Below are 19240 nucleotides of genomic sequence, written 5' to 3' on the forward strand. Positions count from 1 at the left end.
CCCCTGACACGTGGGGATTACAGTTCGAGATATGATTTGGGTGGGGACACAGAGCCAAACTACATGAATATGTTGTGAACTGCCCCATTAAAAAAAAATCGTCAAGTTACTGTTTATAATTAAACAAAATAAGGCATCATTTAAAATTATACAAGGTATTATTAAGGTATTAATGTGAGTACTAGGTGGTCATTGGAGAAAAACGGAAAATATGGATGAATAAAAATTTGAAAAGAACATTACCCTTCATCTCTCTACCAGAGAGATTACAGTGAAGATCCATTTCAGTTTTAATGCTTTTGGGTTCTGATATCTTTTTTTTTTTTTTTTTTTTAAGACAAGAGTCTTGCTCTGTTGCCCAGGCTGGAGTACAGTGGCACGATCTCGGCTCCCTGCAACCTCTGCCTCCTGGGTTCAAGCAATTCTCGTGCCTCAGCCTCCTGAGTAGCTGGGATCATAGGTGCGTGCCACCTGCCTGGCTAATTTTTTGTAATTCTTAGTAGAGACAGGCTTTCACTGTGTTAGCCAGGCTGGTCTCAAACTCCTGACATCAAGTAATCCCCTGCCTTGGCCTCCCACAGTGCTGGGATTATAGGCATGAGCCATCTTGCCTGGCTGGATTCTAATATCTTATCTTAGAATAATTCAAGATGAAAATTGTTTGGACATTAATTAAAAAAATTATAGTGGTGTTTAAGCAAAGTTTGGCCTCTGACTTTGAGTCCTGATTCCACTACTTTTGGGCTGTTCTTGAATCTCTAAAAACTTGGCAGATAGTAAATTTTGGTTTTCCTCATTCTTCTCATCCTTATTTTTTTTTCTCCCCTTTCTACCTACTTCTCTGCATCCCGTTTTCTTCCCTTAACATATATCCCAGCCTGAATATACCCTGTGGTATAATATTATGACAAGAACATAGTTCTAGAATACAGTTGCTAAGAATTAAAATGTAAACTTTTTTGGTTACATGTCACATGTTTACTATCAAATTCTGTTATAATAAAATGGCATTATAAGGAAAAGAAAGCATTTTGCACATTAAGGTAATGGGCCAATATTCACTTCTATAAAAGGTTATAGAAAATGCCTTAAACTGTGAATTAACTTTTATTTTACAACCTGATTGCTACATTGTGATTCTTGGTTTAAAAAACAATGCATTTATGGTGGTGAGAGTGCTATTTCTTATAGGTTGCCATCAGACATTAATAGTGGAAGCCGAGGTTCTGAATTTTAGAAGACTCTTCTGAATGCTTTTTCCTTATTTTAATTACAAACACTGCTGCTTCTTGAAAAGCAACAGGCTGAGAGATGAGACACAATAGGATAATTCCGAAGTTGGATTAACTTTAATGCTTAGTTTATTTGGCAGTCTTCAGCAGAAACTGAATGGGGACTCTAGCTGTCAAATCCAGGTTTAGAGAGCTGGAGTTATGTACTCCCCTTGAGCCCACCTACTGTCTGATTCATCAGGACCCAGTCCCCACTCATGGCTAGAGATTCCCAGTGGAAAGGGCATTACTCCAAATGGTTACCCCATGAAATCGATCTTTTATTTCTCTTCTTCATCATTATCATGGCACTCTTTGTTTGATATCCTATCAGAAGGGCCTGGTGGAAGTTTTGTAGTGGGGGGGAAAAAGGACCTAGACTGAGTATGAAAGTTGGTAAGTGCTGGTTCTTGTGTCTACTCTTTGTAGCCCATCTGAAAGAAATTGCATTGGTTGTAAAACAAAAATGAGCTGCTATCTTATAGACTTATTCTTCTTACTTCTCTGCAAATCATGCTTGGCTGCAGCTGCCAAGGGTCATTCCTTTGCTTAAAACAGTTTAATAGCTGTCTCATCATTGTCTGTAGCAGTGATTTGAATATTAAAATTTTGGATGTCTCAAAGGAATTTAACACATTCAAAACACTCTGGTCTTTAACAAAATCCATAATATAATATCTATAAAGACATCCTTGGTGTTTGTACTGTCTGCTTACACTCTTTGTCATTGTCACTGTTGAGCAGAGTTCTTTTATCGTTTGCGGCAAATATTCTCCACGAGTTCTAGAAAACATGGGATCTTTCTTTGTTGCTGGCTGGATTTGGCTTGGCTTTGGCTTGATGTTATGCTTCACCCCTTACCTCTTAATCTAAAAACCCCCATCCCCTGTCCACCTCCACCTCCATTTCTGTGTTGCATGATCTGTTTCTATTCCTCTCTGACAGATATTGTACAAACTATATGTGCTGAGTTGCAGAAAAAAAAGTCATTCACATTGATGTAAAATTGGATGACACAGCTGAGAGGCATTGGGCCAACTACTGGTGGGCTGTAGCACAGAGTTTAAGACCTGTTGTTCTACGGGAGGAAGTCACAAGTTTGATAGAGACACCTCTGTTTGGTCCCTCCCTGTCTCTCTAATTAAGCCTTTCTCATCTCACACTGAAGTATTTTAATGCTGAATTAATTGCAGATACTTGCATAGGATGTTTCATTTTTTACCTCTTTGGCTTTGCTTATGCTATGTATTCTTCTTGGTATGTCTTTCTCTTTTTCCCCTGGCTGCCTCCTACTTACCCTTTATGAATTAGTTCAGGCATCCTCTTCCTTTGGGTGGGTTAAGTTCATATTTGTGTGTGTGTATATATATATATATATTTGTGTCTGTGTGTGTGTATGTGTATTTACATTATAAGTTTAAGATTCCCTCCTGTGAGCTCCTGGAGGATAAAGAGAATGCCTTAATTGCTTTACTATGTGCAGATAGATAGAAGTTCAGATAAGTTTTTTGCTTAAAGAAACAGCCACTCAACTTGATTACTTCAATCATGATGACAGGAGTGAGAAGAAACTGGTAATGATTCTGTGGGAAGTGGATTAAATAAAAAGATTGGTGGTGGGGGGAGTTATAGAAAACCTATAATAAGGCAGATTTCTAAATCAGAGGTTATAACATTAGAGAGATGATTAACATAAAATACCTCTTTGGGGAACTTTTAAAAGAATTGCTTCTTTGAGAAGGAATCAGGGCAGGAGATTCAAAACAATCCCATCTAAAAACAGACCGAAGTTAGCTTTTGTGAGTTCTTCAAGTGAGCCAATCAGAATACAAGGTGCCTGCAACCACTTTTTCCTTTTGATTTGTGGTTCCTATGGCAATAGGAAGGGAGCCTAGGACATTTTTCTCCTACCTCTTTTAATAAACTTTTTGCTTTTGAAAAATGCCAAAAGAGATTATTCTTTTTGTCTTTACTGACTTATAGTGTTTCTCAGCATAGTGGCTTCGATTTAGGTTTTTTTTGATTATACGGTGGATATGGCAAAAGTAATAAACGCTGTCAGCTTCCCTGGCTAATATTATTTTCTTCAGCTATAGAACCTATAAATATACAATCTAATTAGGTATTAGCTGTTAATATCACAACCCATTATGAATCATTTCCTGTTCTCTGTGAACAACCCTAAATTAGAATATCGATCATTACAAGTAGCTAAATACGAAATTATAACAAGTGTATCTTGGCAGTTTTTGACCCTCCAAAGTCTTCTGTTAAGTATCCCCACTATGATCCTCCTGGATTGTTTCTCTTGAGCTCAAGGCTAAAGTCTTAAGAGGAAAGAAGCTTAGTGTGTATTGTTGTTGGCTTAATAAGCAGGTCAATAAGTATTTGTTGAAATTGGTAAATGCCCATGGTATCAGGGGTATTCTTCAGACATATTTTAGCAATATGAAAGAACACCGTTCACTTAAAAAAAAAGGACAATCATCTGTACTGTGAATTTAGCTAATATGAAGAAATCTTTTCATTATTCAGTTAAGCAATCATGGATAATAGTTATTCTCGAATGATCAACATGAGTTTCCAGCCATGTCCCTAAATTAAAAATTTGAAGCTTCAAGAATCACTTAAGGCTGGGAGCCATGGCTCATGCCTGTAATGCCAGCACTTTGGGAGGCCGAAGCAGGCAAATCACCTGAGGTCAGGAGTTCAAGACCAGCCTGGCCAACATGGTGAAACCCCTCTCTACTAAAAATACAAAAATTAGCCAGGCGTGGTGGCAGGTGACTGTAATCCCAGTTACTTGGGAGGCTGAGGCAGGAGAATCGCTTGAACCTGGGAGATGGAGGTTTCAGTGAGCCGAGATCATGCCACCGCACTCCAGCCTGGGTGACAGAGCGAGACTCCATCTCAAAAGAAAAAAGGAATCAATTACTGTTGTGGTCCTAGCTGTATTTTAATGCGCTTAGGTTGATGAATGTGGAACTTTTATTTTTATCTATTATTTTCAAATTGGATCAATGTCCTCCTGATCTATTAGATCTAAGACCTAAGAGGAACCTACCTTGTTTTGGCTAGCGGGTACAGACTTTCTTACTAAAAGGTGGGCGTATTTCCTAGAATAGCATTTTCTGTTGAGTAGAGACGATTTTTCAGTGATGTGGCTGGTCACTTAGCTTCAAAGTAATTATTGAGTGTGAAAGTAAGCAGTTGTAGTACCTTTTAACACTGTCTGTGCTCTTACCAAATGGAAAACAACACTCGTCTTGAAACTGGAAGTTCCCAGTCCTGGGATAATCTAAGAGTTGAGACTTCTGATTAGTAGATATTGGCAGTTGCATCACACACCAGCTTGGGTGCTGCCTAGGATCAAGCTGTCTCAGTGAAAAGTACTCTTGCCTCAGACCTTAGCACCAACCCAGCATTATGCGATTTTGAAATCTTAGCACCAACCCAGCACTATGCGATTTTGGATAAGTAAATTACTTCATCTCTGAGCCTGTGTTTCCTCTTCTGAAGGGGAAAGTAATGTCTATTTTGTAGGATTATTGTGAAAATGAGATGAGATATCCTTTATAAAGTATTTAGCATGATGTTGGCATCTGATAAATAATAAATACTGGCATCATTCTTTATGTCTTACAGTATCTACCATAGATATTATGAAGAGAAAATCTTGGAAATCCGACCCTCGGAGGGTCTTTTAAAAATCTTTTCCCGAATATACTAGTTAAATAACAAGCTTCAAAAAGCTTTGAAATATCAGACTTCTAATAAATGGCTAATGTTTTAAAATCAAGTTCACTGAAAATTTTCCTTATGTCGATTGCTTTCCACATTTTTATGAGTACTGATTAAATCATTAAATGGTTAAAAAGCTTTGATAATATCATTATTTTTCTAATTTGGATTTAATTTCTTCACCTCTTAATCTAAAATCAGCAGTGTGAGGTTAGACTAAATAGTCTTTAAAATGCCTTCCTGTTCTCACAATCTGTGATTTTTTGATTTACTGAATGTAAAAAATTGCCTTTTAAAAAGTTTTAGATTCCAAGTTATTAGCAGAATCTAATCAATACCTTGTGCTTTCATGGTATATGCCTTTGAGGCAAATACTATTAACCCTTGCAGAGGGAACCTGACTTTTTACTGAATAAGTAAAAATTGATTTACATATGAGCTTTGGTGTTAATTTGATATTAGTTGCTGAATCCAGATGTAATCCTTTTTTGTTGTTGTTGTTGAGACAGGATCTCACTCTGTTGCCCAGGCTGGAGTATAGTGCTGCGATCTTGGCTCACTGCAACCTCCACCTTCCAGGCTCAAGCAGTCCTCCCACCTCAGCCTTCCGAGCAGCTGGTACTATGGGTGCATACCACCATGCCTGGCTACTTTTGTATTATTTGTAAAGGTGGGGGTTTCACCATGTTGCTCAGGCTGGTCTCGAACTCCTGGGCTTAAGTAATCCCACCACCTCAGCCTCCCAAAGTGCTGGGGCTATAGGCGTGAGCCACCTCACCTGGCTAGGTGTAGTCCTTAAACTCTCTTCTTTGCCCATCCACTTGTGATGTATGCTGATGTAAGTATTCATTTATTAAACATGTGTAAGAATATCTCTGGATAGAGAGTGTTTGTTACAGTGGAAAGAAAATCAGCTTGTCAGGTTTAATTTACTAGTCCTAATTCTGCCATCAGTTAGCCCTTATTCCCCTGCACCTTGGACAAATTGCTGTTTTTTTTTCTTTTCTTTTCTTTCTTTTTTTTTGAGGCAGTCTCATTTGGTCGCTCAGGCTGGAGTGCAGTGGCGTGGTCCTGGCTCACTGCAACCTCTGACTCCTAGGTTCAAGCAATTCTTCTGCCTCAGCCTCCCGAGTAGCTGGGATTACAGGTGCGTGCCACCAGGCCTGGCTAATTTTTGTGTTTTTAGTAGAGACGGGGTTTCAGCATGTTGGCCAGGCTTGTCTTCAACTCGTGACCTCAAGTGATCCACCCGCCTTGGCTTCCCAAAGTGCTAGGATTATAGGTGTGAGCCACCGTTCCTGGTCTATGTTGCTGTTTTAACAAATCAGGCTTTCCTTTCCTTTTTAATTAAAATTTTTTTTTCTTAATTGAAAAAAAATTCCATGGGACTCTGCTTGATATCTCTTTCCTGACCATCAGTTTCCTCATCGTAAAATGGAATAATACCTATTTTACAGGGTTATTGTGAGAGTTTACTATCTCAGATATCTAGCACATAACAGAAGCTTGATAAATGGCAACTACTTTCATTATTTTATTTCATTATTTTATTCATCACCTTCTGTGGTTGGCACTCCGATGTAAAAGTGTTGGGGCAACAAAATTTGTGTACCTGGAGTTTCAATGATATATTGCCACTATTTTGGCTTTGGAATAAAGGCACACCTTGGAAGTGTGTCATTTTCATTGCTACCAGAAAGCTGCTCAATTTTTTTATTCCATTTGGTTCCTCTGATTTTGTATTCTTTAAATGCCTTTTCTAAGTAATCTCAATATTCCGTGTATTATAGGTGAAATGTAACTAGTAAGTGGCAGATACTAGATAGGAACCCAGGTCTCTCAGATTTCAAGCAAAGCTATCTTTGTCTGTATTGCCGTTGGGTGATCATAGAATTTATCCACTAAACCAGAACACTTTTGAGAGTGAAAGTTATGAGGGGACAGTAAGTGTCATCCAGGACTGTCTCAGGCAAATGAGGGTGTTTGGCTATTCTAATTATAGCTAGAACAAACAAGTTTATGAGCTTGGGTCCAAGACTTCTGGGATTTTTGGTTGAACCCAAACACTCACCTTTAGTTTTTTTTACATGAGTATTGATTTTGCCATAGTAAATTAATTGACTTTAGATCTGAATGATTGGACAGTATGGTCTAATGGTTATTAACTTTACATTATGGTCTAATAGTTATTAAGTAGTAGCCATAATATGTATGTTCATTTTATATTTTACTTTTTTTCTTAATTCCTTTAAAACCAGCAAGCTTTTAAAAGAGGATAGAAGAGGTAAATTAAATAAGCTTTTTAATTCTTAGTCATGTCAGACGGACTTTGTAAACAAAGTCTAAAATGAAAATCATGACATTCCAAAATGTTTTCCTTTGGGAAGGCGGAGATGTGATGACACTGAAAATCATGCATTTTAAATCACTGCTTTTATTGCCTTTATCAGTCTGTCACCCATCTTTCTTGTTCTTTTTGCCTTTTTCTTTAGGTCGCTTGTGATTTTACCTTAGGGAGGTGCAAAACTTTACTCACGTGATAAAAGTTGGGGTGATTTAAGTTTTCACAATAGCAGCATCATAGTCTTGTGGAAAGAATGTGGGTTTTGGTAGCAGACAAACCAAAGTTTGAAATTCTGGCTCTCCCCTCGTTTGTTGTGTGTCCTTGCACGAATCACTTAACCTCTGAGCGGCGGTTTCCTTACAATGATATGAGGATTAGAGAACAAATGTAAAGTGCTGGGTAAATAGTAGGTTCTTAAACAATGATGACAATTATGGTTATGTGACATAGATGAGAAACTGTGGCACTGATGAAATTATAGTCGACAATCTCACCACTAATCTTGTTTTGCACTCAAACTTTCACAGTTCCCTTTGGTGGGTTTTTGTTTAAACGTTCTCTCTGTCCCTCTTGATTCTATTCACTGTATCCTGAGAAATTAGTGGTTGGCAGCAGAAACCTCCTTTCCATAGAACATCAAGTGGGCCCTCCCCCAAGGTTTCAGTAAGCTGTCTGGGACCGTCCCTAACCTCCAAACTGCCAAGGGTGCACCCCCTGCCCCAACTAACATTCAAGTTGCCTGTGTGAAGGAGTGATTTGTTGCGGCCTCTAACTGCTTCTTCTCTTCCTTCCTTTTTGTCATCCTGCAGTGTTCTGTGCCAAGGTCTTTGTGGCTAGGCTGCGCCAACCTGGTAGAGAGCATGTGCGCACTGAGTTGCCTGCAGAGCATGCCCAGTGTCAGATGTCTCCAGGTGCCTCTCTTCTTTCTTGTTGTAAATGTGTTTTTACGTATGCCATGAACATTTGTTGAAACTTGCAGTAGTGTGTTTAATCCAATGTTAAGTCTGCTAAATGTTCTGTGTAACCCTCTGCTTTCCTCCAGCCTGGGTGCCCCACATGGAGGAGTTAGTACCAAGAGGGGCCTTTTTGAGCAAATGGGTCTTTGGCTGGGCCCTGTCCTCCCCTTTTCTGCTCCTGCTTTTTACTCTTTTCCCCTCACCTTGAGGTTGTAATTTTCATGTTTAATAGTTGCGCATGTGCCAAAAAAAACTCCTGACATTTTCCATTTGGCTACCTTTAACAGTTCTTTGTTGAGTTGGGAGGGTTTCATAATTAAAGTGGTGATTTTTTTTCTATTTTGAAACTCATCCTTTTGGCTTGCTTTCTCTCCCCTCTTCAAAAAAGGAGCGGGGAGGGAATCACTACTGGCATAAAGCCTCAAATTGAAGTTTATAAAGATCATAGCTTTATGCTGCCAATAATTTGTCAGTTTGGGCCACCTCCCAAAGGCCAGATCTGACACCTGTCCTCAGGGTCCACCCAGTTTTCCAGGCCGAGGCCGGCAGAGAATTCCACAGATAAAAGTAAAACTTTTTGGGGGTGGATGGGAAAGGGTTGCTCAGGATAGAACTGTTAGCAGGAGTGCAGCTGGTGACCCTCTCTTGTTGGGGTGGCTTCTAAGAGAGCCAAGGAAGAAAACATTGTAGCTTTATTTGTGAAGCTCTGTTTAGAGGAAGCAAGTGTTTAATTAAATATGGTTTCAGTAGCGATATTCAGTTTTCATCACTGCATATTCCAGACAGTTTGATATATCTTTAAAAAGCCATATTAAATTCCTGGCAACCAGGTTGAGACTGTCCTGTTTGAGGAAAACTGTAAAATTAGGCATTGAGTTAGAGGGATATTATTGATGGCATGGGTGACTTTACTGTTCTCAAGGTTATCTGTCTATTCATGTTTACAATTTTTAAATGGAGCTGGGGAGCCAGGAAGGAGGAAAATGTTCTTCATATTGGGGTCAGGCATTTTATTTACTTATTGGCAAACATTCAGAGTAGCACTGGTGTGGTTATTGATTCAAATTGCTTTCTTTGGAAAACTGTACTGGAACCTCACTAACACAGTTAACTGGAGAGCGAGTTCAATATAAGGCCCAGTTGTCTTTAGATTCTGTATATAAAGGTGGGTTACAAGTCCTACAAGAACAGGATGCTTCAGTGAGGCTCAAAGTGTAATGAATATATGTTTACTTTTGGAAAAGCAGCTTCTGTGCATGTGATATAACTTTTAACAAAAACGTTCTTGGAATGGCAGCCATTATTGCATGTGCTCTCCTTGATGCTGTATAATGCATATTTGCGTTATTATAATAGGTGTACATTTTTGTCTCTATTTTTCTGGATTAAAAGGAATGTTACAGTTGCTTTTTAGTGGGCTGACCGAGTTTTTTCCAGAACTGGAAATTTAAGAAGGGGAAAAATTGTAGTTGTTAGTGAGGTCTTGAAGTGCAGATTCTTTTTATTGCATTCAGTTAAAAGTAATTGGCCAATGGAAGGCATCATTCAATATATTTTAGTAACAGTATTGTGAGTTCTCTGGAGGTGGGGTGAGTGGGAGGAGGTATACGGGTTCCTACCTTGTTGAAAATGGAAATCCAAATTTGTTAAAAGTTCCTTGACTCATCTTTCTTAGTGAAACTCACTTAAGAGGAAAAAAAAGATTTTTTTTTTTTTTTTGCCTTGATTGGGTCTTATTTCAGTGAGTGGGGCAATATTGTCTTTAGAGACGTGTAGAGTATTCTGTTTACTTAGGTTTAATTTTTGCTAGTATATAATTGAGGGTATGCAGCATAGTAAAATGAAGTAAGTACTCAGCTGATTGGCATTAGCAAATCATTACTCTGTTTTGTCCCACATGTGAATGGAAAGTAAACATGTATTAATATTAATGAGCCTGGAAGACTTCCTCTGTACTCATTTAAGTATTATTTTAATGCCAACATTTCTCCCCTTTACCTCCAGTCTCCAAACAGTGCTAAAATTTCGTGCCTTAATTTGGGTTTGGGCTCTCAAAGAAGGCCTGTTGCTTATATGCTGCATCTTTGGTTTATTGCAACGATGACTCTTCCTTTGTACACCTTTTAGCAACCTCATATTAAGCAGGCCTGAGAAGAGAATGAATAGTTAGGCTACCTGGAGGGAACAGAGCCTAGTTCTTTCCTGGTCTCTGAAGTTCCATGAAAGAGTCCCCCTTAAAATTGTCAGAGTGGAGCCACTGATAATTGCAACTTGAGCCCATTGACCTGTCTATATGGCTGAATTGTAGTTTACCTTTTGAAAAAGCGGGAGGGAAGATAGCAGTTGCCCTGAGGCATAATTTACCCATTCCAGTTTCCACCATTGTCGAGAAGGGAAAACAGATATCACAGACTTAAAAGTCACTCATTACCAACTGTTACATGGCGCTTCACATGTGTTAGTTTTATGACAACTGTGTGAGGTAGGTGTTCTTACCTCCAATTTTCTGATATGGAAACTGAGTCTGAGGTGACTATTTGGCCCAAGATAATGTTTACGTAACTGTAAAGTTACTGGCATATGAATCACACACTTGCCTGATTCCCAAACTGGTTTTTTTTCCTCTACTCTGGAATGCTGCTTTTGTAGTTTTCCATGTTAGTTTTATTTGTAGAAACCTCACTATTGACACCTGGTATATGGTTTTTTTTAGTTATTAATATTATTTGAAAATAAGTAAAGAAAAACCTGCCAAATTCTGTAGAAAAAAAAAGTTGCCATTCTTTTTGCCAAAATGAGCCCTCCTGAATCTTATAGCTAGTGAGGTTCCTGAGTGGACTTTCTGCAAACTTAATTCCATAAATATTTACTGAGCAATTGGTATGTGCCAGGGCCTCTATTGGTTATCTCTCAACCAAGCTGAACTGAATCAGTGTTTCATTTGCCTCAGATGTCCTGATTCAACTAGTTGATTGTTATAGCAAATAATCAGGAATTCAGACCATGTGGATTATTGATTTGCCCAGATTCCTGTGGCATGAGAATCATACCAATGTTAATAATAGTATGTATCATTTATTTTCCACGTTCTTTCTGTGTGTTGGACTCTAGGAATTGGATTATCTCGTTTGATCTTTTATGGAAAAGTTACCTACCTTGCCATTTTTGTATATGAAATTATAGAGGTGAATTGACCTGCCTAAGGTTACACATTTATTTAAGTGGCAGAACTGGGTTAGGAACATAATCTGGATGACTGCAAAGCCAGTGCTCTAGTCACCAGTCTGTAGTGACAACTGCCATTTTAACTTGCAACTGCCATTTTTAGGTTGAAACAAATTCCCCTTAATTTTTGGAGTTAAAAATTTAAAGCCAACACAGCAGCATGATGTGATAGACTGGCAAGTTGTCTTGGGAATGTCATTTGCAGCCTCAGCTGGGGGAGAGTGTTAGTGATAAGCCTTTTGCTGGGGTAGGACTGATTACTTGGAATGACAGTGAGGATCATGTGAACTGAGTTTGAGTGCCTCCTTCCAAGCTCTAGTGCATGTAGTGCTGGGCAGTAAGTAATGCAACTTCTTGACAGCTGCCTTTCTTGTTTCTTTTTTTACTTTTAATAGCTGTAGTGAGCCACAGTGGTCTGAGAATGCCACAGAATTTATCATAGCTTTTGATATAAGAGGATATTTTTTAGAGGAGGGAGATAGCTTGGTAGAAAGAACCCTGGCTTTGGTGCAGACAAACCTCTATTCTAGTCCTGTTCCTACTACTTAATGACTTTGTGATACTGGGCAAGTTACTTTATTTTCCCGAACCCGTTTCCTCATCTTTAAAAATCATAAAGGGTTTTTATGAGGTAGAGAAAGATAATTGCCACCTCTTACTGATTCTTACTCTTGGGGGGGATGAAATCCATTTTTTAAATTTACTTGCTCCTGGTTCTCCGTTTAAGAAAGAATTTCAGTCTTACAGTCTTAGATTCCAGGGCCAGGTAAAGATTAGCTAAAAGACCATGCATATGGTAAGGCTGTTTTTGTTCAGGGTCGGTCTGTCTTAGGTCAGACATGGCTGTTTGAACTCATTGCCTCTTGTCTGTTTTCTAATGAGCATTAGGGATTTGTTATTTCGTGTTTATCCTAATTATCCTATAGCACTCTGGGTCTGATAATGTGAACGTTTTGGGTTGTTCAGTGGGAGAATCTGTAGTATTTTATAAACACTAAAACCTACGTTTTAGGCTGAGCATAGTCGCTTACCCTATAATCCCAGTGCTTTGTGAGGCCCAGGTGGGAGGATTGCTTGAGGGCAGGAGTTTGAGACCAGTTCGCAACATAGCAAGGCCCTACAAAACATTTTATTTTTGTATTTTGTCTCTACAAAACAAAATAAAAAGTTAGGTGGACATGGCGGCATGTGCCTGTAGTCCTAGCTACTCTGGGAGCTGAGGTTGGGGAATCCCTTGAGCCCAGGAGTTGGAGGTTACAGTGAGCTATGTTCACACCACTGCACTCCAGCCTGGGTGACAGAGCAAGATCCTTGTCTCTAAAACAGGGGTGTCCAATCTTTTGGCTTCCCTGGACCACATTAGAAGAAGAAGAATTGTCTTGGACTACACATAAAATAACACTAACACTAACGATAGCTGATGAGCTAAAAAAAAAAAAATTGCAAAAGAAAAAAATCTCATAATATTTTAAGAAAGTTTACGAATTTGTGTTGGGCCTCATTCAAAGCTGTCCTGGGGGCCTGCGGGCCACGGGTTTGCTCTAAAAAATATATAAATAGGCTGGGTGCGGTGGCTCACGCCTGTAATCCCAGCAATTTGGGAGGCCGAGGTGGGCGGATCACTTGAGGTCAGGTCAAGACCAGCCTGGCCAACATGGTGAAACCCTGTCTCTACTAAAAATACAAAAATTAGCCGGGCGTGATGGTGGGTGCCTGTAATCCTAGCTACTTGGGAGGCTGAGGCAGGAGAATTGCTTGAACCCAGGAGGTGGCAGCTGCAGTGAGCCGAGATTGCACCACTGCACTCCAGCCTGGGTGACAGAGGGAGACTCTGTCTCAAAAAAAAAAAAAAAAAAAATACACACACACACACACGTATATATGTATATGTATATATGGTTAAAAAACCCCACATCTTTCCTCTTTATAAGAAAATTTACAAAATAGAGTTTGAAAAAGAAGAAAAAGTCCATTGGTAGCGTGAGCACCTACCACCCAGAGAGAACATTTGTTGCTATTTTAGGGCCTTACTTCCTCCTATCTGTTCGGTAGGGAGGAATCCATCAAATTGTGCAGTGTTATTCTGCTGCTGCTGATTTTAACAGTGGTATTTTTAATGCCCTGTGGAACCCCAGCTTGACTTTGGAGTCACTAGAGGGATAAAGGAGGGGCTAGCATAGTGTGCCTCCTACTTTGATCTCACTTAGAATGGCTCTGGATTTATCTATTCTACTTAATGGAGCTCTTATGAAGATTTCATTTTAAAAACTTTCTCCTTATAGAAATAGCTAAACACACAAAAATAAGAGAATTATTCAACTTAATCTTGAACAGTTTTCAAAATTATGCTAATCTTAGTTCAACTTTTCTTCAATTTTGTTTTTTCTGGGGCATTTTAAAAGCAAATCTAAAATGCCTCAAAGTTTTACAAACCACTGTTTCATGCGAGCATTAAAAAATTTTTGAACAAGCTTCAAGAAATTAAAAATAAAGGCCAGGCATGATGGTTCACACCTGTAATCCCAGCACTTTGGGAGGTCCAGGCAAATGGATCACCTGAGGTCAGGAGTTTGAGAACAGCCTGGCCAACGTGGTGAAACGCTGTCTCTACTAAAAATACAAAAATTAGCCAGGTATGGTGGCATGCACCTGTAATCTCAGCTATTTGGGAGGCTACATCACAGGGCTTTAGCATTTTTTTATTTAAAAAAAAAATAGCCGGTTTTTTCTCTCTCTTTTTTTTTCGAGATAGGGTCTTGCTGTGTTGCCCAGGCTGGAGTGCAGTGGCAGGATCATGGCTCACTGCAACCTTGACCTCCCAAGCTCAAGTGATCCCTTGCACTTCAGCTTCCTGAATAGCTGGGACCACAGGCATGTGCCACCATGCCCAGATAATTTTTCAGTTTTTTGTACAGACAGGGTCTTGATATATTGCCCAGGCTGGTCTCAAACTTCTGGTCTCAAGTGATCCTCCCAATTCACCCTCCCAAAAGTGTTGGGATTACGGGTGTGAGCCACTGAGCCCGGTGGCTAGTTTTCCTTTTGAAGGGCCTTTAGACTACAATTGTTTTGTTTTTGTTTTTTTTTTCGTGGTGGGGGTTGTATTATAGGAACTTCAGTAATTTCATTGCATATGTATCTTTAGGCTTGTACGATTTTGTGTGTGTAATTGCTTGGTCAGGGAATATCAGTTTTTTATGATGACTTAATTAAATTATATACAGAAAAGTTTAGTAATCTCTCCCTTCTAATCCCTTCCTTCCCTCTAAGAAACGAATGTTAACATTTTGTTGTATATCATTGTATATTTGTTTTCTTTGTTCGTAGGAGGATGTGCAATCTGACAACTATCAGAATTCCCTCATTTAAATTTAAAAAATTATTTATTTATGTATTTTTTTGAGACCGAGTCTCACTCTGTTACCCAGGCTAGAGTGCAGTGGCGCGATCTGGGCTCACTGCAGCCTCTGCCTCCCAGGTTCAAGTGATCCTCCTGCCTCAGCCTCCTGAATAGCTGGGACCACAGGTGTGCACCACCACGCCTGGCTAATTTTTTGTATTTTAAGTGGAGACGGGATTTCGCCATGTTGGCCAGGCTGGTCTCGAACTCCTGACCTCAGGTGATCTGCCTGCCTCAGCCTCCCAAAGTGCTGGGATTACAGGTGTGAGCCACCACACCCAGCCATTTTTTTTTTTTGAATAGAGAAAATGGGCTCACCCTAGAAAAATCACAATATGGGGTCACTTGTTTGCTTTATTTATTTAACATTATATTATAGACATGTCCCCAGATTAGTAAAGTGTAACTCTTTCATGAATGGTACTTTTATCATCCCTAGATCTTGGGGGCGGAGGCGAGAGTACAGGTGTTTTTTTTGTTTGTTTGTTTTTTTCCATTTTTGAAGTATGAAGTGTATATAGAAAAGTTCAAAAATCTTAGGTGTGTACCGCTCAGTGATTTATCTTAAAGTGAACAGTGCTTTATTTTGATAGGTATAGCTAAATTGCTTTCATGGAAGATAGACCCATTTATATTCCAAGCATTGCCATAACCCCTGAATATCATTTAAAAATGTTTAAGGTGTACTTTAAAAGTATTACGAAAAATAACATACTTGTTCAAAGTTAAACCAATAAATAAAAACTGGCAAATAGTAACATGATGAATTAAGATTTTCTATCATCATTTAAAATCATTGTTTAATATTCCATTTAATAAATATATTAATGATTTTAAGAAAACTTCCCTTCTATATTAAGACTGCTTCCAATTTTGAGACATTTTAAGCCATGTGGAGTTAAGCATCATTGTAATTAAGTCTTTGTATACTTCTGTGATTATTTTCTTAGGTAAGACAGTGTGCACATTTAGGTTGCTAACTTGTACTTTTGAGAAGCTGGGTCAAATTATACTCTTAAAAGCAGCCCATCAGAGATCCCTTTTCATATACTCTAGATGACGTTGAATATTTTAATTTTGTACTTTGTTGACATTTCGATGGATGAAAATGCAAAAATGATATCTTGTTATAATGTACATTTAATTGCTAATGGGATGGAATATATGTATACATAAAAATATTCATTGGCTATTTCTATTGTTGTTATATGAGTTACCTCTTCATGTTCTTTTTTCTGTTTTTCTATTGATGGCCTTATTTAAAAAATCTGATTTGTAGGAACTCTTTATATATTAAATATATTAACTGTTATTTATTGCAAATACTTCTCCCAGTTTGACATTTGCCTTTCAGTTTTTTAATAATGGTTTTGGCCATGATGAAAGTTTTGAAAAAATGTTTACTTTTTGTGTGGCTATACTTGTTCCTTTCTTATAATATTCTTCTAGTGGTTTGTAGCATTATGCTTTGCAATCTTTCATTTTCTCTGTAATTTATTTTGCTATATGCTGTGAGTTAGGGATGCACATTCTTTCTGAATGACCTATCAGTTGTCTGCATACTATTTACTGATCTAGTGTTTTTTCATTGATTTGATATCATATGCTCATGTTTCACTTCCTTGTGTCCAATGATGTGCAGTCACCGAAGCCTTGTTCGAGCTTTTATTCTTCGTCACCTTCCTATTATTATCATCAGCCATCAACCTTTGTAAGCTCATCATCTACAACTGTATCATGCTGTCTTTTATATGTTGTACTAGTTTGAAAGTGTCTTTATGATGATATAGACTTTGAAAGTTCAGTGTCAAACGTTATTCCTATGCATTGAAATTTCCATGCCATATTTTCTGAAAACAGTGAGGATGACTTGGTGATCTGAGAATTTGAAGCAGCAGAAAAACAGCAAATAAATTAATATTTTAGAGAAAGTTTTAATGATAGCACAATGCCTGCATATAGTACTAGCACTAAGAAATCATATTCCCTTTGGAAGAGAGCCTGTGCTATGGGAGAATGAAAACTATACCTTGCCTTACTAGCAGTTATAATTTATGGTTTCCAAAACAATGTGTATGATAGATTAAGGTTTCACAGTATAATTTGAGGATAGGGACATGGGTAAATGGAATTCAGAACACATTAAAAAATGTCTTTTTAATTCTTGAACAAAAATGTTGTCATGTACCTGATACTATAGACATTTATTATGTTGCTTGTAAGAGTGCTTATTTTATTTATTTCTGTTGGTTTATATTTACTGTTCATTCTGTTTATGAAAGTAACTTTTTTTTGTTTGATTTTTGTTGTTGTTGTTTTTTAATTAAATAGAAATGGGAGCTTCCTATGTTGCCCAGGCTGGTCTCGAACTCCTGGGCTCAAGTGATCTTCCTGCCTCAACCTCCCAAAGTGCTGAGATTATAGGCATGAGCCACCATGCCTGGCTAGTAACACTTTTTTTTTAATGGCAGAGATTTTAGAGAGTGGACAAGTATGAAGAAGAAATTAACCAGTCAATCATAATCTCACTTCACTTTAGTATCTGTTCTTTGTTTTCTGTCATTTTGTTTCTATATAGATATGCTTATCTATCTATACTTTTTGTTTTTATATAGGTTTATACTCCATACACTGAATTATAACCCAGTTTTTTTTTTTTTTTTTTTTTGAGATGGAGTCTCACTCTGTTGCCCAGGCTGGTGTGCAGTGGCGTGATCTTGGCTCACTGCAACCTCTGCCTCCCGGGTTCAAGCGATTTTTCTGCCTCAGCCTCCGGAGTAGCTGGGATTACAGGCACATGCCACCATGCCCAGCTAATTTTTTGTATTTTTAGTAGAGATGGGGTTTCACTATGTTGGCCAGGCTGGTCTTGAACTCCTGACCCCGTGATCCGCCCACTTCGGCCTCCCAGAGTGCTGGGATTATAGGTGTAAGCCACCATGCCTGGCCTACATTTTTATTTTTAAAAATAAAATTTTTATTTTTTTGAGGCGGGGTCTCATTCTGTTGCCCAAGCTAGAGCGCAGAGGTGTGAGCATGGCTCACTGCAGCGTCGACCTCCCAGGCCCAAGTAATCCTTTCACCTCAGCCTCCCAAGTAGCTAGGACCGCAGACACACACCAGCCACTCCTGGCTAATTTTTAAATTTTTTGTAGAGATGGCGTCTCCCTATGTTTCCCAGGCTGGTACATTTTTAATAACCGCAATTTCATTGTCTGGGTATACAATAATTTAATCAGTCTCTTACTAATGGACATTAAGGTCATTAAACTTTAGTGTATATTCATGCTTCATACCTTAGATTATCTTATTCATTGAAAAAAATTCTGACTCAAAGGCAGTGGACCTTGTTTTTTTTTTTTTTTAAATAATTGAGATAGGGCCTCCCTATGTTGCCCAGACTGGAGTCTTGAACTCCTGAGCTCAAGTGATCTGCCCGATTTGGCCTTGCAAAATCCTGAGATTACAGGCGTGGGCCACCACACCCAGCCCTGGACTTTAAGCCTTTTAAACTTCTAGCAAAAACATTATTCTAGTTTTTAATATCATCAGCAATGTATGATTATAATAGAAATAAATGCCCGATGTAGAAAACTGGGGAATATAGGAAAACACAAAGAATAAATTAAAAATCAGTCTTCAATCTTTTGTTTTTTCTTCAAGCAACAAATGACTTATGATGTCCTTACTATGCATTAGGCATAGGGCCTGGTAATAGAGGAGTGCACAAAACAGACAAAAAGCCTTGTTGTCTCAGAACCTACATTTTAGTGGTGAAAGAAAATGAGTAAAATGGCCAGGTGCAGTGGCTCACGCCCGTAATCCCAGCACCTTGGGAGGCCAAGGCAGGTGGATCACCTGAGGGCAGGAGTTCAAGACCAGCCTGGCTAACATGGTAAACCCTGTCTCTACTAAAAATACAAAAACTAGCCAGGCGTGGTGGCAGGCACCTGCAATCCCATCTACTGGGGAGGCTGAGGCAGGAAAGTTGCTTGAACCCGGGAGGGTGGAGGTTGTGGTGAGCCGAGATCCCACCACTGCACTCCAGCCTGGGCGACAGAGTGAGACTCTGTATCAAAAAAAAAAAAAAAGGTAAAATACACAGTATGTTAGATGGTAATATGTTCTGTGGAGCAAAAGAGGGAATAGAGGACCCCAAGGTTTGGGAAGGGCTTCAGTTTTAAATAGAGCGAAGAGGGAAAGCCATTTGAGCAGAGACTTGAAGGAAATGAGGGAGCAAGCTGTTCAGTTATCTAGAGGAAAAGAATCCCAGGTAGAGGGAGCAGCAAGTGTACAACAAGCC

At 38.8% G+C, this 19240-nt stretch overlaps 1 protein-coding gene across 6 annotated transcripts in view; it reads left to right on the forward strand.

Annotated features, from left to right (window-relative positions):
• FBXW11 (F-box and WD repeat domain containing 11) overlaps positions 1–19240 on the forward strand; it is a 146284-nt gene that overhangs the window by 41839 nt on the left and 85205 nt on the right. For 3 of the 6 annotated variants that reach the window (XM_003273239.4, XM_030825128.1, XM_030825115.1), the window contains one exon: positions 8166–8267. The exons of the other annotated variants lie outside the window; for them this stretch is intronic. In XM_003273239.4, coding sequence (XP_003273287.1) covers positions 8166–8267 — 102 coding nt within the window. The remainder of the gene's footprint in view (positions 1–8165; positions 8268–19240) is intronic. 6 annotated transcript variants of the gene reach the window in all.

Source organism: Nomascus leucogenys, chromosome 2, assembly GCF_006542625.1.
Source record: "Nomascus leucogenys isolate Asia chromosome 2, Asia_NLE_v1, whole genome shotgun sequence".
NCBI classification, from domain to species: Eukaryota; Metazoa; Chordata; class Mammalia; order Primates; family Hylobatidae; genus Nomascus; species Nomascus leucogenys.